The 24,887-nt window shown below is 41.2% G+C and overlaps 1 protein-coding gene across 4 annotated transcripts in view; it reads left to right on the top strand.

Annotated features, from left to right (window-relative positions):
* The window catches only part of LOC126243676 (uncharacterized), a 226,470-nt gene that overhangs the window by 29,924 nt on the left and 171,659 nt on the right, over positions 1 to 24,887 (top strand). For all 4 annotated transcript variants that reach the window (XM_049948180.1, XM_049948181.1, XM_049948178.1 and 1 more), the window contains exons 2-3: positions 4,786 to 4,849; positions 18,548 to 18,741. In XM_049948180.1, the coding sequence (XP_049804137.1) occupies positions 4,786 to 4,849; positions 18,548 to 18,741 (258 nt within the window). The remainder of the gene's footprint in view (positions 1 to 4,785; positions 4,850 to 18,547; positions 18,742 to 24,887) is intronic.

The raw sequence follows: 24,887 nt of genomic DNA on the forward strand, positions 1-24,887 counted from the left end.
TGCATTTAACAGCATAAGCTGTTAAAAGCCTTATGGAGCTTCGTATATTATCCGCCAGACCATTTGTGTGTCATTAATTATGAGATAAATTGTTTGCCAATATGTATTGCAGGAAGTAGAAGCAAAGTGTGCAGACTGCAGACAGACACACATAAAATATGCCATCGCCAATGCTTCAAGACAAGTACTGGCCAGCAATTCTGAGTCAAAAGTTACTAGTGTGCTCGATTGAATTTACCTTTGATGATGTTAAGTTCATTTACGTATATAGTCAATGGTAACAGTCATATTGGTGCATGTACAAAGTTACTTGTGATTTTACCCCATTAAGAACCTTGTGTTGAGTTTTACGTGCTCGGAAATCCTCAATCCAGTCACAAAACTGGTCTGATAAGCCATGTGGCCATACTTTGCTCTTAACTGAATTCAATGCTTTCTGGAACTCAAATAAAATGACATCAACTTGGGAGCTTTTATCTTTGGCTTTCCAGATCTCTCATATTAGCAAAGCAAACTGAGTTGCATAAGATCTCTACGAAATCCATGTCGATTCCTGTAGAGAAGATTCTCATTATCTGTTTTCACAAATTCTGCAGCAGCCTGACATTGGTGATACAGTCGTGTTGCCATATATCTGTTATCGAGGTGTAGAGGGGCAGCTGCACAGCCGCTACACAAATTCTATGTCCAGATATCCACATATTCTTCACTGCACAGTCCTCGCTTTCAAGCAGATCAGCTTCTGAGGTTGAGCATATTGGAAGGGACAGCAGTGACAGGGTTCCAGGCTATAACAAAAGCAGCTGAGGTGCCACAGTTAATTCGACAGGTTCCTGAGGCTCTCTCCAGTACAGAGCAGCAACCTACATCCTGTGTTTCAGCCATTGGGACTTTTAGCTTTCTGGGAACTGCTGACAACTTTTGCATCTGTACTCAACTACCCAAGTCCACATCAGATGTTTTGCTGACAGGTAGGACTAACTAGACATGTGAACAAATCTAAGAATGGATGCCAGGTAAGAATGTAAGTAAAGTAAAAATTTTTCTGAAACTGAGAACTGTGGCTGCTGTAATTGAAATCCCGTTTATAAAAAGTATGAAATTCTCATATCCTACAGGAAAGCCCGCATCTCGTGGTCGTGCGGTGGCGTTCTCGCTTCCCACGCCCGGGTTCCCGGGTTCGATTCCCGGCGGGGTCAGGGATTTTCTCTGCCTCGTGATGGCTGGGTGTTGTGTGCTGTCCTTAGGTTAGTTAGGTTTAAGTAGTTCTAAGTTCTAGGGGACTGATGACCATAGATGTTAAGTCCCATAGTGCTCAGAGCCATTTGAACCATTTTGAACCTACAGGAAAATGAAAGTGCATATGGAATTAGAGCAGACTTGTTGTATGAGACCACCACACGTGGAAATCATTGAAAATGAACAGATCCATCATGATGGATACAAGCTAGTATCATACAATTATAAAACCAATAACAAAAACAGGGAGTGGCTCTATATATGAAAGATGGAATTAAGTGTGAGGCTCTCAAGTTTAATGAAAGTTGTGATGGACAGCTTTTTGAATGCTGTACTGTAGTAGTAGATAAAGAAACATGCCGTCGTGTAATACTGACAGGTTACAGGACCCAGCAGGAACTGTTGTAGCCTTCACAATGCAGCTAAAAACAATTTTAATGAGATTATGCAGACTTTGCTGGGGAATCATTATTTGTGGAGGCTTTAATGTAGATATCCTGTCAGATAACACTTACTGCAGGAACCTAGAATTTCTGATGTCCAGCTTTGGATTGTTATTGCAACAGCTATTGGTAATTAATTTTAGACCCAGTGACTTGCAGTTATTTAGCTGTAAAACTGATAGTCACTGAGCTACGTCACCGGGACGGCAGCAGCTTCTTCAGTGTAGCAGCTTCCTTTTTGATTTACTTGATTCAATTTAGGCTGCAAAAATGTTAATACTGTTAAGCAATATGGTGATAGTTTATTGTTAATACAATATGCAGATTAAGGTTTTGTCATTTACTTGTCCTTTGTTGATGAATATTGTGACTTGGTTCACATCCCTCAGTATGCACCTCCTGTATGGGGTCTGTTAAATGTAGTGAATGCTGAATGAATGAGTGGTGCTAGTTTCCCATACTGCAGAAGTTTTTTATGATTATTAATAAATCTTATTGATGGAGTGGTTGCAAGTAATATAACAATTATCCAGACATTGCTGAGTTAGATTTTTGCAAGTCTAGTGAGCCAGTCACCTGTGGCATTTATCATGGTGTGAACCTCGTGGGAACTCAGAAGTGAGTACATTAAAAATAAAATACTGAAGCTCACACATGAAAACTAATAGGCCTATATGTTTACTTATAAATTAAAAATAAAATACTGAAGCTCACACATGAAAGCTAATAGGCCTATATGTTTACTTCCACTCAGAAATGCATAGTAAAATGAACAAGCGCTTAGTGCAAACTGAATCCTATTGCTGCAGCTATAACAAAATCTGGATGACTTGTTTACCCTATTTTGGGATATTTATGTCAAAAATGTGGCTCTGTGAATGCTTGAACTATTCTTTCCTTTGACTTTTACTAGGTGTAGAAGTTGAAGCTGGAATTTGGTTGCAATAATTACATGTCTGTTGTTTGAAACTCATAGACGATATTTTATTCAAAATAATCTCCATTGCTATTTATACATTTCTCCCACCTCTACAGCAGGCTATGAATGCCATGCCAAAAACAAAACAGGTCTTCTTTTGAAGCGAACCAGTCAGTGAGCCATTTTTGTACATTTTCATAGAAATCGAAACGTTGTTCAGTGAGAGTGTCTCCCAGTGAAGCAAACAGATGATAATAGGATGGAGCCAAGTCTGGTGAGTAAGCTGCATGCCCTAGTATTTTCGAACTCGTTTTCCTGACCCATTTTTCTGTTTGTGATTGGGCTTTATCATGGAACAATATGACTTTGTGTTGCGATTTTCCATATTCTACTCGTTTTTCACATAATGCTCAATTTAAATTGATCATTTGCTGTGGTAGCGATCAGTGTTAACAGTTTCACCAGGTTTTAGCAGCTCATAATAGCTGACACCCCTCTGATCACACCAAACACAGAGAATTGTCTTCTTTCCAAAGTGATTTTGTATTGCAGTGGATGTCGATGGTTTGCCTGGATTCACCCATGATTTATGGCGCTAAGGATCCATTTTTCATCACCTGTCACTATTTGAAGGAGAAACAACTTTCTTTTGTATCCGGTGAGCACCATTTCATTTCATAAGTGCTCTTTCGAGTTGCTTACAGTCTGTCATTCAGTCCACGTGGAACCCGTTTTCCCACTTGCTGCACCTTTATCGTAGATTTCAACCGAAGAGAAATGGGTTTCTACATCATATTCAGTTGTTGCGTGAGTTCCTGTTGAGTTTGAGTATCATCTTCATCCAATACGGTCTGCAATTTGTTGTCTTCAAACTTTTTTGGTGGTTTTCCGTGCTCGTCATTTCTTGTGTCAAAATCACCACTTTTGAATTTTTTGAAACATTCTGTTTTCCCAAGAGCATGCTTGCTGAAAGCTTTGACAAGCATTCAAAGTGACTCGGCAAGAGCTTTCTTCCAATGAAAAACAGTGCTGTCCGCAAATCGTTTAGAGGCACAAAACTCGACATGTTTACGGGTTTGAAACCGATACCAATGTGTGGAACTTGGGTTACTGTGTGTTGACATTAGTCTTCAGCCATTATGGGAAGCAGATGGTGCTGCAGATGCAGTCTCACGGGCCCTTCATTGACGGCTAGCTCCATCCATAGGGAAATTCTGGTTTCATACATTTCGCAATAGGTGGCAGTTGCGGCAAGTTGCGGTGCAGGTGGTAGGTCTCAGTGTCATACAATACGCTTAGACATTTGTAAACATAATGCCATCAAAATGTTAGTCGATTTGTGATTGCATCATAGTTATTCTCGATTGAAGATGTCAGCTTATGACACAAATTCTCATCATTTGTGGGAAGTTTTTCGTTTTCTGCTTTAGCATGAGGAAATCTGTGGCTGAGGCTCTTAAAAAGCTGGGTAAGAGCTATGGTGAGGCACCCGTTAGTGAAAGAATGGTTTCAGCACTTCAAGAACACTGATTTTGACTTTGAAGACCTGCACAGTGCTGGAAGAGAGAAGGTTTTCAAAGCTACTGAAACCAACAGAAACGATTATAGGAGATTATTATCAAAAGCAATTTTTGTGTGTGAGCCAAGCACTGAAAGACAAACAGCCTAAATGGAGCTATAGGCCAGAAAAGGTGATTTTGCAACATAACAATGCTTGATCCTCATGTCACAAAACCCATCAAAATGTACTTAGAAACATTGAAATGGGAAGTCCTATCCCACTCACCCTGTTCTCCAGGTATTGCTCTCTCTGACTACCACCTATTTGATCAATTGCTCACGACCTGGCCGACCAGCATCTCTGATCGTACAAATGAGTGCAAAATTGGATCAATTTGTGGATTTCCTCAAAAGACACCTATTTCTTTTGCCACAGGATTTGTATGCTGCCTGAAAGATGGGCGAAAGCAGTGGCCCATGATGGCCACTACTTTGAATAGTAAATTTCTTGCAAGTTTTTCACAATAAAGCATCGAACTTTGAGAAAGAGTTGTGTAAGCAAAACAAAATTGTAGACTTAATACTTCGTTAACTGTTAATCTCGTCTTGTGTTTTATCCCTGGAAATTCATTAATGATGGAAATTAAATAATTCCATTAATGATAGCATAATTTAATTTTCCAGGTTCGAGTTCTGCATGCTGACACGCAGGACCAGGAGGATATTGCTCATCTGGTTGTAGTAGATGGTATGTAAAATTATTTCAATAAATTGAGATTATCAGAAATAATTTCAATTCTAGTGGGAGCAAGATTGTAGGCTGTTCACTTGTGTGAGAAGAAAAGCACACCTTGGCAGAGTGTGTGGAAGACAGTTGACAATCAGATCAGACTGAAAACATCAACAGAAAACTTCTCAGAATTCAGCAAACCAAGAATCAATACCAGGAAGCTTCACTCTAGTGTTGGACTGACAGCCTACACAATAAAGTGTTACATGGTTAGTTTAAGGACATGATTGAAGGCAAAGTAGATAAGAAAAGACCTGGTCTTTGCTGACCAATGGTACCCTGAAGAAGGAAACTGAAGGACAGATTTTTATTGCACAGGAACAACCCATCAGTACTAATGCCATCAGCACCAGAATGGTGAAATTGACAGAAGTGCAGACTCTAGTAAGAAGCTGAGGAAACTATTAACTGTTGCATAAATATTGGTCACACTGAGTACAAGAAGAGTATAATGCTGTTGCGTGAAACACCCACTGGAACTTACGCCAAAATTATCATCTGCTGCTGCCAAGGAAAAGGTGGGACCGCATCCGTAAAAATTATTCAAAAACAAACGTACCAAATTTCTGTGGGAATTCAGACTTCTGACGGATCAAATTTTGGAACACACTGCAGTACACCAGAAATCGCAATTTTGGAGAAAAAGGAAATGTGGATCATTGACATTGCCGCACCAGAGAATTGGATTTTTTCTGGGGATCTAAGACACAAAACAGGGATACAGTTTTCAAACTGCAGAAAAGGACCACAAGACTAATAATTAGAAGTAATAGTTGGACTTATTTGCAAAGAACTATTTAAAGAAGGGGTATCCATACTGCACAAAGTGAGTACATCTGTCAATCTGTGGTTCATATTAGGGAAAACATGATTAAATATTTCACTAGTAGTTCTGTACATAATTGTGAAATAAAAGCCAGTTTGGACTTACATTTACTATGGAAAAACAAACACAAAATTGAAAGCAGCATTTTCTGTCAGGGAATAAAATTACTTAATAAATTGCCCAAGTATCTGGAAAGATTACTAGAATAAACCTACACACATCAAAAAAAGTTTTGCATCACCCCAGTTCCCAGAACTCCTGAAGATATACATTGGCTGTGGATATTGTATCACAGACACAGTCCCTTTGAGTGTTCAGAGATGACACTAAACCCTCCCAAAGATGTAAAAAGCCAGGCATGAGCAGCATTTATTAGACGGAGGGGATCCGACAGCTGATCAGTTCCAGTCATTCCACCAGAAAGGAAGTACACGGCTCATGTTGTCTGTAGTTCAACCATGCCTAGACGGTCAGTACTGCAGTTCAATCATGTCCGAATTGTTACTTTGTGCCAGGAAGGGCACACAACAAGAGAAACGTCCAGGCGTCTCAGAGCGAGCCAAAGCGATGTTTTTCAGACATGGAGGAGATACAGAGACAGGAACTGTCGACGACATGCCTTGCTCAGGCCACCCAAGGGCTACTACTGCAGAGGATGACTGCTGTCTACAGATTATGGCTCGGAGTAACCGTGACAGCAATGCCACCATGTTGAATAATGCTTTTCGTGCAGCCACAGGACGTCGTGTTACGACTCAAACTGTGCTCAATAGGCTGCATGATGCGCAACTTCACTCCCTACGTCCATGGCTAGGTCTATCTTTACAACCACAACACTATGTAGCATGGTACAGATGGGCCCAACAACATGCCGAATGGACCACTCAGGATTAGCATCACATTCTCTTCACTGATGAGTGTCACATATGCCTTCAACCAGACAATCGTCGGAGACATGTTTGGAGGCAAACCGGTCAGGCTGAATGCCTTAGACACACTGTCCAATGAGTGGAGCAAGGTGGAGGTTCCCTGCTGTTTTGGGGTGACATTATGTGGAGCCTATGTAGGCTGCTGGTGGTCATGGAAGGCACCGTAACAGCTGTACGATATGCGAATGCCATCCTCCGACAGAGAGTGCAACCATATCAGCAGCATATTGGTGACGCATTCGTCTTCATGGATGACAATTCGTGCCTCCATCGTGCACATCTTGTGAATGATTTCCTTCAGGATAACGACATCGCTGAACTAGAGTGGCCAGCATGTTCTCCAGACATGAAACATATTGAACATGCCTGGTATTGATTGAAAAGGGCTTTTTAGGGACGACTTGACCCACCAACCATTCTGAGGAATCTATACCGAATTGCTGTTCAGCCTGGACCAACAGTGCCTTTATGAACTTGTGGATTGTATGCCACGACGAATACAGGTATGCATCAATGCAAGAGGATGTGCTATTGGGGCACCACCTCCTCTGAAGGTCTCACTGTGTTGTGATACAATATGCAATGTGTGGTTTTCATGAGCAATAAAAAGAGCGGAAATGATGTTAATGTTGACCTCTATTCCAATTTTCTGTACAGGTTCCGGAAGTCTCGGAACCGATCTGATGCAAAACTTTTCTTGATGTGTATGTATAAAAATGCGGTTGAAACACACATATAAGTAATGCATTCTGCAGAATTAAAGATTATGTAGAGAACTCAGAGTAGTGTTTAATAATGGAGGGGACAACTACAACACCCTGTCACATTAAAATACACTCCTGTTTGTGAAAAGTGAAACACTCAGAAGCAGTGGCCTGCAACACGCCACAATAATAAGACATGATTTAAGTGGCAGAGTGGTGGTGTGGTTTTAGGCTCAACAGCACCCACTTCTGTGCGACAAAATAGGTCAGTGTTACACAATGCTCAGTCAATGTGGAGCCGCCGTATGAAATGGAAACATTTAATTGAGTGCCACTATGCCTCACCGAAATCACAGGGTGGAATATCATTATGTCAGTGCATTCAAAAGGAGCAGGAGAATTCATTTCTGTCAGGCGGATGTGTCATTCTCTGACATTGCGGCTATACAGGGCATACTACTTCAACAGTGAGGTGTACATGGAACCAGTGAAGAGAAGAGGGCTGTACACAGCACTGACAGGGAACTGGACGACACTATGTGACCACAGTGCAAAATGACTGTAATCTTGTCTGCTTGGCCATAATGGACAGGACAGCTTCGTTCAGAGTTGACGCGATGTTGGAGCACTGCAACAGGTGTGCATGTCTTCATCGACAGTTCGACGCCGTCTACTGTGCGCTGGACTGGTGGCATACAAGCCATTCCATCGGCTTGCATTGACAGAACCCACCAAAGCAATAGGAACCTGAACGACAACACCAGTATGCTGAATGGCTAAATGTAGTGTTTTTGGACAAGTCCCATTTCAACTTGCCCTACAGCATACGTGTTTGATGCCGTCACGGTGAATGCAGTCAGGCAGACTGTATTGTCGAGCGGCGTAGTGGACAAATGCCAGGTGTGATGGTTTGAAGTGCCATTGCCTATAACAAGTGATCTCACCTCCTACTTCTTGAGAGCGATCTGAACAGCTACTTCTACATCATGGAAGTAACCAACCTTTTGCAGTCCAAACAACCTTTATTAATGCATGATCACATGAAACATAGCAGAGCACTCACAAACAACAACAAGAGTCCACACTGGTTCCAAACCTCACTGACTAAAGATAGAGCACTCCTTGTTCCAGAGTCATGGGTAGTTGACGATCTCCACAAAGTGTTTAATGCCATTCAGCATTTGAAGAAAGAAAGGGCACCAGGAGAGGACTTTTTTTCCCTCGATGTGAATGATGGAGGAAAAGTAATACAAATGGGACTTTCGAATTTGCTCATTGAATGTGTGCAATGGATGACAGTTCCCCAAAACTGCAACATAGCTGTAACTACTGTGCTATGCAAGAAAGGAGACAGACAAGGCATGAAACTGTAGAGACCTGCCAGCCTCCTCTTTGTAATGTACCTATGTTTATCAAAATCATCATCAACAGCTAGCTTTAGGGGTGGATTTAAAGTGTGGACCTGTAGAACTGTTGTAAGTCTTGAACAAAATTATAAGATGGAGAGATGACTCTGAGTTACCACTTTAAGATTTCAGATTTTGATATAGCTTTTGGCTTGTTTCAACAAAATCTGTACTAACTTTCTCAGAGAAACAGAGCATTTATTCAGCCAATATGAAGTGTGAATTGTAATTAATTAATGCCAAAACATAAATAATGTAAATCAAGTCAAACATTTTAGTAAAATTTCAGCTGAAATGGAGAACTGTTACTAGTAACAATATCCTAATAATAATGCAGTTTTGTCATAGAAAAAAAAATTGTTACTAAAGTTACAGCTAGCTCACATTGTCTGTTTACCCTCCATGAATTCTTGTACCAGATAGTAAAACGTTCTCTACAAAATCTTGTGGAGCCTTATTTTTAGATGACCTAGCTTCATGTTATGTTTTATTCCTATTAGCTGATTGTATGTTTTCGTCCTCATACGCCATGGTGACTGTGCATACAATTTCTATTGGTGTGTGGAAACTATAAAATTCTCTTTATTTCTTATGTTTAAGTGTGCCTAAAATGATTCTTCTCACATAGTTTTTGTCTCCTGTATAATGATATTATAATTTTGCTAATGTATAGGGAGGGAATGGTTTGGATTTGTATTTTTTCAAAATAATGAGTGACAAGTTTATTTTCATTGTGCAGTACACATGTAGCTGACAGTTTTCTTGTGCTCCTTCAGAACACCATACCTAATTAATGATGATTGAAAATAACTATCATATTTGCAAACTGAAAACTGTTTAATTTATTTGATAGAATGTAAAAGTATATAGTCCAGATTAACTTCTTGTTCAGATTTAATTCAAGGAATCCGATCATATCAATTTTTCCCATAAGCTGATTGTTATGCTATATTTTAAGCTCTACACATTTTGAATGTGTGGTTTTCAAATATACTGTGTTGATTTTTGCAATACTCAACTTCAACACATTTAATTGGATCCAGTTTTCTAGTGTTTTGAGTGTACTCACAGTAGAGCTTAGAATATTTTCTGCATTATCAGCTTCTATTAAAAGAAAAGTATTGTCTTCAAAGAGAACTAATTGGCAATTTATATTTATCAGTAAGTAATTTACATATAACAGAAAAAACATTGGCTGTAGAATGGAACCTTGTGGCACACCTTTTGACACTGTATTCCATGAAGAATAATAACCTAATTTATTGAATTTGAAGTGTCAGTTACCCTTTAATTTTTGTCTTGCAGGTATAATATAAGCCATAGCGTTGTCCTTAATCCCATATTTATCTAATTTATAGAACATGGTAATGATGACACATTGAGTTGCAGACAGCCACAGTGAAAAGACTGTTACACATTTAGCTTTCGTCCAAAGCCTCCCTCAGTAAAGAAAAACCAGACTGCTGGTCCGAGTTGCCAGAGATGGCGGTCTTATATGTGTGGTGTTTGTGTGAGGTGTGCTTGCTTGCTTGTGTGTGTGTGTGTGTGTGTGTGTGTGTGTGTGTGTGTGTGTGTGTGTTTTTCTTCTCTGAAGAAGACTTTGGCCAAATGCTAAATGTGTAACAGTCTTTTCATTGTGGCTGTCTGCAGCTCAGTGCATTGTCTATATGTTGAGTAGCAATCTATCCTTTCCAAACATTGTTGATATTCCAACCTGGAGTTTCCATTGTTTAATTTATAGGTAAGCAAGAGTCAATGGCTTTTGTAAGATCTCATCTAATCCTTTGCTTATCTTCAAACAATGGAAAACTCAGGATGGAGTGTAATGTACTGTGTGTATAATTCTGCACATTCAAAATGCTATTCTTCCAATCAGTCAAAAGTGCTGGAGAAAGTAGCTACAACCCAGATTCAAAATTTTGCTTATCCGTTCAGTTAAACTGTTCACTGCACCCAGTGTTTTTGTTAGATTATAAATTGGTTACTTGACTGCTTTTTACAATAAAATTTTGAATCTGGGTTGTAGTTACTTTCTCCATCACTTTTGACAGGATTGGAAGAATAGAATTTTGAATGTGCAGAATAATACATACAGTACATAATTATTCAGCTTCCATTAGACTTCATCTGGATAGTGAGAAATTTCCAATTGGAAAAGTAGTCAGGCAAAGAGATTTTGTATCACCAATACTATTCGCAGAAATCTTTGTGGAAGTTTTCAGATCCTTGGACTGGAGAGACAAAGAAGCAATGTTTATTATTGGGAACTCCTCTTCATTTGGTTGGTGACACTGTACTGTTTGCCTCTAGTGCAGGTTAACTTCAACAGTGAACAGAAGAACTTGTTCATACTTTCTGTAACACATCATACTCTAAAAGAAAGCCTTCAGAGATGTCAAATAAGTCAAGTTGTATGTTAATAGGCAGAAGCAGCCACTGCAGGCATTTGTGAAAAATACACTAACTACAGATTGTGACTATTGAGCATCTCCACAAACTGAGAAATATGGGAATTAATCCTTAATTACTTTAAATAAGTCGATGTATCTCGGTTGCAATCCTCTATCAGTCGCAGGATTTATATCTGTAAATTATTGCTTCTTTCATCTGCAGCAATGACTGTTAATGTGCAAAATGTCGAGTTGCACTGTAGTCTGCCTATAATTGACTGGTTGAGGAAGTTCAAGTGCTGGAGGAAAGCAGTGGCGTACCAACTCCAGTAGGACCACAGTTAGTAAAGCACTCTGTTGTTTAGACAGGCTCTTAGTGTGATCACAGTTTTAGCTTTTGCTTTAGGTATTAGAATGAAACACCTACTTTTTTTGGGTGGTGGTGGTGGTGGTGGTGGTGGGGGGGGGGGGGTTGGGGGAAGGTGGGGGGGGTTGGGGGGGGGGTGTGGATGAGGGGGTGGGGGGAGAGAGTCCAACACTGCTCCTCTTATGCTACTCAGCTACTGTTATTGTGTAATACTTCAAACAAAGGTAAATGTAACATTTCATAGACTGCTATCAGCTGTCTATATATTGACAAACTCATGCTATGTTTATATGTATATAAAATTTGCATCTTGGGGTGTAGTTATTCTGATAACAACTGAATCAACAGGAAATAAATAAATAAGAGTAAAATTGACCTGTAGCAGTGTGGTAAAGAAAAGTAGAGTTCTCAAAACCAAGTTTCTTATATTCCTGAAAGAGAAAGTCTACAACCAGTGTGTACTGACACTTTTGGTTGACTTATTGCAGTGAGGCTTGGATTTTGAAACTGAAGGAAAACAGTATGAAAAGGATAATTGCTCTGAATCTGGCCTCAGCATCCAGAGACCGTAGTCATGTTTGTGTGCGTGTGTTTTTTGTCTATTTCCGATGAAGGTCCTGTTGGTCAAAAGCTTACTTTCTGACAGTCTTTTTGTTGTGCCTATTGTGACTCAGCATCTCTGCTACTATCCTTTTCATAATGTTGCCATATTCCATCCTGGATTTTCCACTATTTGAAACTGAGGGAGACATATTTTGGGAACGACTGGGAGAGCCAGTAAAGCAAACGAATGGGTCAGGGGATGAACTGGAGGGGGAAACTTAATCTGGTGGTAATGAAAATGACATGTAGGTAAGTGGGATATTTAGACAGGAGAGGCTAGGTCATAGGGGAAGACTAAGATGACAGCTTAATGGAAGGCGCAACAGGAGCAACTGAAATAACTCTACAGAGAAAAGTCCACTGGACCTGACGGGATACCAATTCGATTCTACACAGAGTACGCAAAAGAACTTGCCCCGCTTCTAACAGCCATGTACCGCAAGTCTCTAGAGGAATGGAAGGTTCCAAATGATTGGAAAAGAGCACAGGTAGTTCCAGTTTTCAAGAAGGGTCGCCAAGCAGATGCTCAAAACTATAGATCTATATCTCTGACATCGATCTGTTGTAGAATTTTAGAACATGTTTATTGCTCACATATCATGTCATTTCTGGAAACCCAGAATCTACTCTGTAGGAATCAACATGGATTCCGGAAACAGCGATCGTATGCCATTTTCCTTGACTTCCGGAAGGCATTCGATACAGTTCCGTACTGTCGCCTGATAAACAGAGTAAGAGACTATGAAATATCAGACCAGCTGTGTGGCTGGATTGAAGAGTTTTTAGCAAACAGAACACAGCATGTTGTTCTCAATGGAGAGACATCTACAGACGTTAAGTAACCTCTGGTCTGCCACAGGGGAGTGTTATGGGACCATTGCTTTTCACAATATATATAAATGACCTAGTAGATAGTGTCGGAAGTTCCATGCGGCTTTTCGCAGATGATGCTGTAGTGTACAGAGAAGTTGCAGCATTAGAAAATTGCAGCGAAATGCAGGAAGATCTGCAGTGTCTAGGCACTTGGTGCAAGGAGTGGCAACTGATCCTTAACATAGACAAATGTAATGTATTGCGAATACATAGAAAGAAGGATCCTTTATTGTATGATTATATGATAGCGGAACAAACACTGGTAGCAATTATTTCTGTAAAATATCTGGGAGTATGCGTACAGAATGATTTGAAGTGGAATGATCATAGAAAATTAATTGTTGGCAAGGCGGATGCCAGGTTGAGATTCATTGGGAGTGTCCTTAGAAAATGTAGTCCATCAACAAAGGAGGTGGCTTACAAAACACTCGTTCGACCTATACTTGAGTATTGCTCATCAGTGTGGGATCCGTACCAGGTCGGGTTGACAGAGGAGATAGAGAAGATCCAAAGAAGAGCGGCGCGTTTCATCACAGGGTTATTTGGTAAGCGTGATAGCGTTACGGAGATGTTTAGCAAACTCAAGTGGCAGACTTTGCAAGAGAGGCGCTCTGCATCGCGGTGTAGCTTGCTGTCCAGGTTTCGAGAGGGTGTGTTTCTGGATGAGGTATTGAATATATTGCTTCCCCCTACTTATACCTCCCGAGGAGATCACGAATGTAAAATTAGAGAGATTCGAGCACGCATGGAGGCTTTCCGACAGTCGTTCTTCCCGCGAACCATATGCGACTGGAACAGGAAAGGGAGGTAATGACAGTGGCATGTAAAGTGCCCTCCGACACACATCGTTGGGTGGCTTGCGGAGTATAAATGTAGATGTAAATGTAGAAGGCGTACAGCTGGGGCCTGTGACAAATGGGATGGTCTGGAGAAAGCCTTCACCCAGACCGTGTATCGGTTGGTGGGGACTGCTGCAAGTGATGGTAGTAGAACCAGCAGGAGACGGTGGGAGGCATGCACAGGTTTGTAATTCAGTTTAAGTGGTGCAGTTTTGTCAGTGTTTGAAGCTCAGAAGCTAGAGGTTCGTGCAGGAATATAAACAACACAAAGCAGTAGATTATTAATGGTAATTGATGTACACGTTAGTAAAAATACTGTGCTATATTTCTCCAGCAACTTCAATGCTTTGTTCAAGTTCTGAGTTATATCGCTGTGTGCGATGTAATGATAAAATTACAATAAGCCATCATTTTTATCACCAGAGACCATTCATACATACATAAAGAGAAATTGTGTCAGAATACTTTTTTATCTTGTCCACTGTGTTGCAATCGTGAAGCCTCAGACAGAGGATGGCATATGCCTGCACTTTTATAGGTGAGAACGTTCAGAACTCTTTCATGTGGCCTTCTGAATAATGAGTCTTCTCTGCTCTTTACCCTTATGTCTGTTACGTTGTGCTGGTTCTCCAATCCATATTTTGATCCTAGACTGTTACCACAGATTCTCTACCGTATTTTAGGAATTTTTACTACACTTGTCCTCTAACACATGCTGTTCTGCTCCAGTTAACTCTAATATTCACATTAAACAGCCTTTACCTTTACCACTATATAGAAAGATGATAGTATTCTGCATATAGTTGCATAAATGCATAATTTGAAGAGTTAGAAAAAAAATAGCAGGTGAGTGATCAGTTGAGTGATGAAAGGGTGAGAAGTAATTCCTGTAGTTATCAGTAGTAAGCCTGCAGTGATTTATTTATCTTGAGATCACTTTAATATATGGAGAAACGTAAGTAGTATTTACAGACCCTGAAACTAGTCACAGATAATGAAATATTAACAAATAAAATGTAGCTGTAGAGCTGTTGTGTAAAGGGAAAGTGTATACAGACAGGTAAATTTATACAGATGTATTTGATGAGGATGCGACAGAGGGATGATCGTAGCCTCGTAGCGAGAACCATGTACTTGAAATGGTTTAGGCAACCCTAAATCAGGATATTCATCCCCCATCTTGAATCTAGGACCAGTATCTTAACAAATACATCTCTTCTTTTGGTTTATACATGGTGTACAATACTCCATTGTTTGTTTATAGAGAGTGATTAATTGTTAACGCAACTGCTTTCGCAGCATACAGCCGGCTAGGGACATGCCGGCTTCTGTGCCCGAAGTGTGGGTGACAGTAAATATAGCATGGTTTGTTACATATGTTATTTCCAACAGACGTAACATAAAAACCAAAAAAGGGAAAGAAATTACTCACATATATTAAGCAAGGAGATGGGAACTGCTTCCCTTCATTGTTCAAGCATTTCTGACACCTGCTTAGGAAGTTGTTTATTATACTCTGCAATTCCCTCTGGAAAATGGCAGCAATTTTTTAATGAACATTACTTTTAAGTTCATCTAAAGTGTGTGGATTTGATTTGTATGCTTTTTTCTGTAATGCCCCCATAGATAAAAATGACAAGGTATTAAATTGGGAGAACGAGGAGGCCATATGTTGTTCTGATAACTCTATCTTAAAACATGTCATGGATCTCCTGTAGTAAGAAGTTGGCAGTGTATTCCATCACAGAGTCCTACTGAAAGCATACAGAAGCACATTTTCTCTTAGTCAATTGAAAAAAAGAAAGAAAAGAAAAGAAAAAAAATACTCCAAAATGTTTTACATATTTTGCTCACTGTTAATTGATTCCTGGGGGGGGGGGGAAGGTCCATTACTCTTTCACTGCTAATAGTGTGCCACACTCCTATTTTTTGATCATCCAGGGGTTCATTGTGTATTACGTTAGGCTTTTCAGAACTCCAGTAACAGTTATTTTGTGAATTAATGTGTCCACTTTGATGGAACCATAATTTGTCAGAAAAGAAAGTTAGGTGAGGGTCGATTTCTCCATCATGCAACCTATTCAAAGTCCATTCAAAACACCGCAACCTTTTTTCGGGGTCATGTGGTATGTAAAGTACACAAGCGGCAAGACGCAGTCAATACCTTCGCTGCGCAGTGCCGATGGTACTGTTACTGACGACTGTGCTGCTAAAGCGGAGTTATTGAATGCAGTTTTCCGAAATTCCTTCACCAGGGAAGACGAATGGAATATTCCAGAATTTGAAACACGAACAGCTGCTAACGTGAGTTTCTTAGAATTATCTACCTTAGGGGTTGCGAAGCAACTCAAATCGCTTGATACGGGCAAGTCTTCAGATCCAGATTGTATACCGATTAGGTTCCTTTCAGATTACGCTGATACAATAGCTCCCTACTTAGCAATCATATACAACCGCTCGCTCACCGATATATCTGTACCTACAGATTGGAAAATTGCGCAGGTCGCACCAGTGTTTAAAAAGGGTAGTAGGAGTAATCCATCGAAGTACAGACCTATATCATTGACGTCGGTTTGCAGTAGGGTTTTGGAGCATATACTGTATTCAAACATTATGAATCACCTCGAAGGGAACGATCTATTGATACGTAATCAGCATGGTTTCAGAAAACATCGTTCTTGTGCAACGCAGCTAGCTCTTTATTCGCACGAAGTAATGGCCGCTATCGACAGGGGATCTCAGGTTGATTCCGTATTTCTGGATTTCCGGAAAGCTTTTGACACCGTTCCTCATAAGCGACTTCTAATCAAGCTGCGGGCCTATGGGGTATCATCTCAGTTGTGCGACTGGATTCGTGATTTCCTGTCAGGAAGGTTGCAGTTCGTAGTAATAGACGGCAAATCATCGAGTAAAAGTGAAGTGATATCAGGTGTTCCCCAGGGAAGCATCCTGGGACCTCTGCTGTTTCTGATCTATATAAATGACCTGGGTGACAATCTGAGCAGAACCTCTTAGGTTGTTCACAGATGATGCTGTAATTTACCGTCTAATAAGGTCATCCGAAGACCAGTATCAGTTGCAAAGCGATTTAGAAAAGATTGCTATATGGTGTGGCAGGTGGCAGTTGACGTTAAATAACGAAAAGTGTGAGGTGATCCACATGAGTTCCAAAAGAAATCCGTTGGAATTCGATTACTCGATAAATAGTACAATTCTCAAGGCTGTCAATTCAACTAAGTACCTGGGTGTTAAAATCATGAACAACTTCAGTTGGAAAGACCACATAGATAATATTGTGGGGAAGGCGAGCCAAAGGTTGCGTTTCATTGGCAGGACACTTAGAAGATGCAACAAGTCCACTAAAGAGACAGCTTACACTACACTCGTTCGTCCTCTGTTAGAATATTGCTGCACGGTGTGGGATCCTTACCAGGTGGGATTGACAGAGGACATCGAAAGGGTGCAAAAAAGGGCAGCTCGTTTTGTATTATCATGTAATAGGGGAGAGAGTGTGGCAGATGTGCTACGCGAGTTGAGATTGAAGTAATTAAAGCAAAGATGTTTTTCGTTGCGGCGAGATCTATTTACGAAATTTCAGTCACCAACTTTCTCTTCCGAATGCGAAAATATTTTGTTGAGCCCAACCTACATAGGTAGGAATGATCATCAAAATAAAATAAGAGAAATCAGAGCTCGAACAGAAAGGTTTAGTTGTTCGTTTTTCCCACGCGCTGTTCGGGAGTGGAATGGTAGAGAGATAGTATGATTGTGGTTCGATGAACCCTCTGCCAAGCACTTAAATGTGGATTGCAGAGTAGTCATGTAGATGTAGATGTAGATGTAGAAGTTAGTGCACTGCAGTTACATTATAGCGTTGTAACTTCAGTAACTTTTTAGCCATTTGAACAGAGCCATACCAAATTCCTGTTTGGTGAGAAAGATGTCAAACTGATTTTCTAGGAGACCTTTCCAGAGCATGCTCAGTGTTATCCAGAATTTATTCTGTAAGTATCGTAGGCGACTGTGTATATTTCCTTTCAAGAACACTCCCTGTTTCATGAAATTTATTTATCAGTCAATGAACTGTACTCCTATTAGGACCTTCAACAGTAGGAAATTCCTCTCGAAATAATCTCCTTACTGCACGCACTGATTCTGTATGCATGTACAAATTGTACATAAATACCCTATTAGTGAATAGAATACTTGTATTTCACTTGAAACACTTTCAATCAGTACAGTGTTTTGTTACCTAACAAATAAGTGCAAGATTTCTACATAAATGAAAGCCTTGCAGTGAAGGGGAAATGTACTCTCCACCAGTGCCGCCACTGGCTGGCTGCTGGCAGGGTAACAAATTCCCCGCCAGGTGGTTGCATTAAGGATTGACCACCCCATACTTGGGAGAGGCTCGGTGGTTGTCGATGTACTAAACATAAGCAGTCTGCAGTCTGTCTGTGCCAGCTGATGTGTAATTTGATCCATTCCACATGCCGGATGACTCTCCTTCATTTTGGGGTGGATGGAACACAGTGTGTGGATGAATGTATATGAGATGAGTGGGCACGTTAACCTCTAAAGTTTGATAAAGTAAAAATTCGAAGTAAATCCAAAATTTTTACGAAATTCTGAATTGTAGCACAGTGAGCACTAGACAGATGTTTGTTAGTTCTACTGTAAGTGTTTAACCTTATGTATTTGTTGTGTGAAATATTTCAGAGCATCCAGATGCCCAAGGCAAGGAAGGTCATCCACTGAATGTTTTTATTCTGGGGGACTTTCCGCAAAAGGATGTCCCATTCCACGAAGAAGAAGTTGTTGCTCTCAGAGGAGGTTGCATCTCTGAAAACGACAAAGGGACGCTTGAACTTGTGTTTACAAGTGATAAACGGAACACCATTTTACGGGAAGATGTAGGTGCTTCATTGTCTATCTCACTACAATTACAAAATATTTTAATAATTCTGGACAGTAGTGACCAAAGACAAGTAAATAGTTGACTGCTTTACTGATTGGTAATATTGTTGTCAATTATTAACATTTTACTTCCCTCCTATCTGGACCTCCATAAACAGTTAAAACAAATTTTAAAAGTGCTTATTCATTGCATAGGAAGCTACAAACGTAGTCCCCAATCTCCAGTTACACACCCTCAGCTCATTACCAAATGTTAATAAAAATGTGAATACCTATTAGACAGAAAATGAACTGTGTAAACAGTCCAGCATCAAACTTAAGCAGAAGCTTCTCAAAGATGTATACACACACAATAGTAGTAGGACATTAAGGAAAAAATATTTTTTCATATTTTCACATGGAATAGTTCTGGTGAAAAGCAGGGAAAAAAAACACATATAGGTTGTCTGGAAACAAATACTTGTGGATATGTGCATCAGTGTACTTTTGTTGAAAATAGTGTGCGCTTGGTAGTGTTGGCTGTCTTCATATTGATATTGATGTCGATTGCTCATTTCCATTTGGTTGTGTTTGCTTTTGTACTTACTCTTCTGACTGTGATGCTGTTGTCAGATATACACCGATACGCCAAAACATAATGACCACTGTCCACCGCGACATTTTATGAAGCCTGGTAGCGTTGTGGGCACGTGATGTGGCAACAGAAGTGTGTAAGTGGAGCAGACAGGATGGGGGATCGCCCTAACGAAGGTACGAGCTGCAAATGGGGAAATCCATTGAGATTAAGTGACCTTGACAAAGGGCAGATTATTATTATGCAGAGCCTGTGAACGAATCTCTCGAAAACGGCAAAGCTGGTCAAATGTTCACGGACTACTGTTGTGAGCATCTAAGGAAAGAGGTGGAAGGACAGTGAAACTACCATTAGGTAGATGGGTCATGTTAGGAAGTGTCTTACACTCCCAGTGAAATTGTATGAAGTTGTCGGCTGTGAACTTAGAGGACTCGCCTTGCTTAAGTAGTATTTGACATTCTTGCTGATTTGTTTCACTGTGGTAATGCTGACCTGTTAAGTGATATAAAGGAAACCAAATCATATCTTTTATTCTGATTCACTGTATAACCTAGGCCACAAGATAGTTGTGAATATTCTTAGTGTTCACTATGCATGCTAATTTCTCTTAATATGTCAACTTCTGTTGGATTTTGCGTCGAGTTATTTTTGATGCTGTGACAACTACTTGTCTTACCATTTGTGATATTGCCTAGGCTATAAATATGCATACCATTATATTTCAAAGCTTACTGTGTGACATTTTACATGAAATGAAGATTGGTGCTCATATATGCTAGGCAGTTCCTCATCTGAAGGAATTTTAATGAATTTACATGTTCATTTGTAAATCTGTAATGTTAAATGGTTTTTATGACATAACAAATATGTACACATGTTTAGTCTGTTGTGCTGGATGTACACAAAGATTTGATTTAATGCCAATACTTTCATTTTTAAGCTTAAGTGGTATTATGATTACCTATCACTTCCTGTAAGCTTGATTTGTACACCCTTATATTACTACATGTATACCCTTTTATTATGCAGAGGCCTGAGGATGGCAAAATGAATTGCTGAAACCGGTTGCTTTTAGAATAAAATAAAATATCCTATGGTAAAGTTTATTGTCATTGAAAAGTACGTACCAGCCATGTCCCCTGGCTGTGATGGACCAACAGAGATTCTATACATATTGATTTGAAGTTCTTCTGGCATCTAAACAAAATTCTTGATTCCATGGAGTGTGAATGACATAAAAAGTGAAATGGAGGTCTGTTATTCCATCTGGGTGATGACAGACATGATATTCTGCTATACTTTGGCCAATGACATTAATCAGCAGGAATGTCTCACATATCCTGAATTACTTTCTGAATGTAGCTTTCCACTTGGGGAAAATATTGAGCATATTATTCCAGCAACTTGTGGGCACGGAGTCATTTGAAGCAAGTGCAAGGAATCGCAGTACATGTCACTCAGCTGACACACAGAGTGTGAAGTAGGACGTGTCGCACGAGTAATATATAATCCTGAAACAAATGTGCAATGTATTGGAGCTCTTGTACGGTCAATTATAAACAACGAGTTAAATTATCCGTGTGACTTAAACTGCAAGCAATTTCTTACCAGATGACTATGTCAGATTACAGATTACAGTTGTGCCAATGGATTTTAAGACAAAACTCTGGACCCAGACTTGTATGGGGTTCCCCGGGATCAGATGGGTGATCACCTAGCCAGGGAGTTGATCTCACAGTCAATTCTGGAAATGGGGTACCGAGCCCTGACCTATGAATGCACTTTTGACACAGGCGGTCTATTGAAGTTGGAATAGGAAATAATAGGCTACCACTACCTCCAACAAGCCATGTGTCGTCAAGGAGTTCACTGCTGTGTGGCAGTTCTTCCATCCGTCTCAAAGGGAGTCCATCATGTTATGGCAGATCTGTTTTTGACACACTCACCTGTCCTGTGGCTTCATCCTGGGTATCAAGTCCCCTCACTCCTCCCACCCTCCCTCCTCCCTGCTACATCAGTGTAGTAATACGTGGTGCTCTGTTGACAGCTGCTCATATCCAAGTGGAGTGCTGTCTTCTAAAAGTACTCTGACGAATTCAGGCTTTAGGTCTACTTATTGTTGATACTGACCAACAATGAGTGAGCAGTTGTATGCTTTCACTGAGAGAGTGGCTTTTATTCCTGACTTTAATATTCTGATTTCCCGGATTCGGGTTGGGACGGTTGTTCGAGTAGTGTCGCCTGCTGCACACTGACCCCCACGGAGACCTGTGACTGTGGTCTACCCTGCCTGTGAGACCAATCTTTCTCTTATCTTGCTTTATCATCATCATCATCATCATCATCATCATCATCATCATCATCTGTGTCTTTCTGATCATGTCTACCCTCGTAGTGCCTTCCCCTGTTACTTATCTCAGCATCTCCGGTTTTGAGAGTGGTGTTTATTACATCCAGTGGTGTACATATTCTGATTTTAACCCGCCCATGCTTGCCCAGTGGCCAGGCGAGCAGGCCACCATGCGTTGTCAACAGAACGGGCAGGCTGCTTCACTCCCAGCCAAGCCAAGCAGAACCCAACCGGGGCAGGCTGCAGCAAACTTGCTTGCCTGCCCATATTACTGTTAACTATGAGCTGCGCTATGCAGCCGTTTAGTCTGCGCGCGTCATTGTCGTATTATGAATGATAATTAAAAGTTTTTTTTTACCTGAGCACCAAAAGACAAACCCCAACATATTTATTTATTTATTTTTTTTTTCAGGTCAAAAAATATTGGGTTTTATTTGTACATTCTTCCTTTACGCGTATATTTTGGGCTTATTATCTGTATAAATAAAAATGAATTGCCAAATGTGTTGATAAGCGTAAAACTCAAGAACGGCTGGACCAATTGGGCAATTTTTTTTCTGTGTTCCTAATTCTCAGGACAAGGTTTCTATGAAATAAAATTTTTGGAAAATCGGCTGAAAAATTGGAAAATTTGAGAAAAACTGGAAGTGCATTTTCATTCTGTCCGTGTGTTTGTATTGCGTACAATCTTGATGAAATTTTGCACACTATACCTTGAAACCAAGAGGAAGGTCACAGTCTACATAAAATTTCGTAGGGTGCATGGCAGAGGTTACTTTACCTAACGGAATTCGACAAATTGTACGTTTTTATTCTGATCTTGATGAAATTTGGCACACTTGATATTCAAAGCAGGAAGAAGGGCCCTGTCTGTTTAAAATTCTGAACAGTGCATGGCGGAGGGTACTTTACTTACACACTTCTACACCAACTTACAGTTTTATTCCAATCTTGAAGAAATTTTGCGCACTTGACCATCAAGAGGAACATCACTGTCTACATAATATTTCGGACAGTAAGCTTACTTGTTTAATAGTCTTTTTGCTGTGCCTTCCTACAGCTCAACATCACCATTGTATGGTGAGTAGCGATCTATCCTTTTCATAATATTGTCAATATTCCATCTTGGATTTTCCATCGTTTGATTTTTTTTAAACTATGAGTCCTTAAAACCAAGAAATCCTATAACTTCATGTTGTTCCAAAATGTATGTCATAGTACTATCCTCACAGCTATCTCAGTCTGTGTCTGACCCATCTGATTCTAAATTTAAACAATGGAAAATTCAGGATGAAAAGTAACAAGATTATGAAAAGGAAAGTTGCCACTCACCATATAGCAGAGATGCGAAGTCACAGATAGGCACAACAAAAAGACTGTCACAAAGAAAGCTTTTGGCTAGTAAGACCTTTGTCAGAAATATATGGTGCAGTCTCAAGCGACTGAGGCTATACTGCGAGGAGCAACACCAGCGCACGATGGGAATGGCGTCTGGGTGGGGGTAAGGAGGAGGCTGGATCAGGGAGGGTGGAGGGTGATAGGGCGGACATTGAAGTGCTGCTGGTTGGACCGAGGGCAGGCAAGAGGCGGGGTGGGGAAGGGGTATAGCAGGAAAGGAGAGATGTAGAAAGTCTAGACTGAATGTGATGGTAATGAGGACTGTGTGTGAGAACAGGAAAGTGGCTGGATGGATGAGGACAATGACTAACAAAGATTGAGGCCAGGAGGGTTACGGGAGCGTAAGATATACTGCAGGGAAAATTCCCACCTGCGCAATTCAGAAAAGCTGGTGTTGATGGGTAGGATCCATATCGCATAAGCTGTGAAGTAGTCATTGAAATAAAGGATGTCATGTTTGGCACTGTGCTCAACAACAGGGTGGTCCACTTCTTTCATGGCCACAAGTCATCGGTGGCCATTAATGCAGACAAATAGCTTGTCGGTTGTCATGCCTACTGTTAGAACTTCAAGTTTAACACATGTATTTCGGAACGACACAACAAGACATATAAGTCACAGAGTAAGTTGACAAGCAAGACATGTGTACACGTTAGCATTCGAATGAGCACTGAGTCCCAGTCTAGCGGCCGCTGCTCGGCTGGCCGCTTAGGTGGCGCAGCTGCTGCATAGCTGGCAGACAGCGCCGCACGTAGAGGACGCGCGTAATTGCGCGGCGGCACTTTGAATGATCGGCGAGTCACAACACTTTTCCCCCCTTTGAAATTGTTGCACTGGTCTTGATGGAGGTGTCCTGGAGATGGCTAACGTCCATAGGCATTGGTTGACTCGCCGTAAAGTCTCAAGGAGGAGGCTTCCCGTACGGACGGAAGTGTCCCCGATGATAACGGGTCGAGATGACAGGAGACGTAGGGGTCGAATCTGCTGGGGTCCCATGCACCAATCTGCCCGTTGCGGCAAGTCCAGTTGATATGACAGGAGACATGGGCGATGTGTCGGCGTCCGTTGGAGGAGGAGGCGAGTAGATTTGCTCTGACAGAGGATGGTCCTCCGGTTCCTGCATGGGCACGTCTCCTGGTGGCGTCCGTTCTGGTGCTGGCATCGTGATGACGGTGAGAGGGCTGCGTTGTGAGTATTGAGAGATGCCAAGATCCCGAGCGTCAGGTAGAGCCAAAGGTGGTGTGGCGGCATTCGGAACAGGCGTTGCTGGCACCCGAGGCCGAAGCTGGTCCGAATGACGCACTGCAACACCCGTGTCCACCTGGATTTCATTCAGGCGTCTGCCACGGTGTCGTAAAATGCGGCTCGGGCTCCATTTTGGCTGCCTGTCATATCCCCGTACCCAGACGAGGTCGGCGGCGGTGAACCGGCCAAATGAAGGCACCCGCGGCCGTGAGGTGGGAGGCCGTAGAAGATGAAGTAGCGTGCGGGTCTGTCGGCCATGTAAGAGCTCAGCCGGGCCGCGGTTGTCCATGGGAGTGAAACGGTAAGACGCCAGAAACTGGAGAAGCACATCATCAGCAGCAGAAGAAGTCAGAAGTTTCCGCATCTGAGCCTTAAATGTGCGGACCAGTCGTTCAGCCTCACCGTTGGATTGTGGATGGAACGGCGGGGCCGTGACATGCGCAACGCCGTGACGAGCACAAAAATCTGCAAATTCGGAAGAGGCAAATTGCGGACCATTATCAGTAACAAGAGTAGAGGGGAGGCCTTCCAAAGAAAAAATGCGGGCGAGAGCACTGGTGGTTGCCGCGGTGGTA

The sequence above is a fragment of the Schistocerca nitens genome, chromosome 1 (genome assembly GCF_023898315.1).
Source record: "Schistocerca nitens isolate TAMUIC-IGC-003100 chromosome 1, iqSchNite1.1, whole genome shotgun sequence".
NCBI lineage: Eukaryota > Metazoa > Arthropoda > Insecta > Orthoptera > Acrididae > Schistocerca > Schistocerca nitens.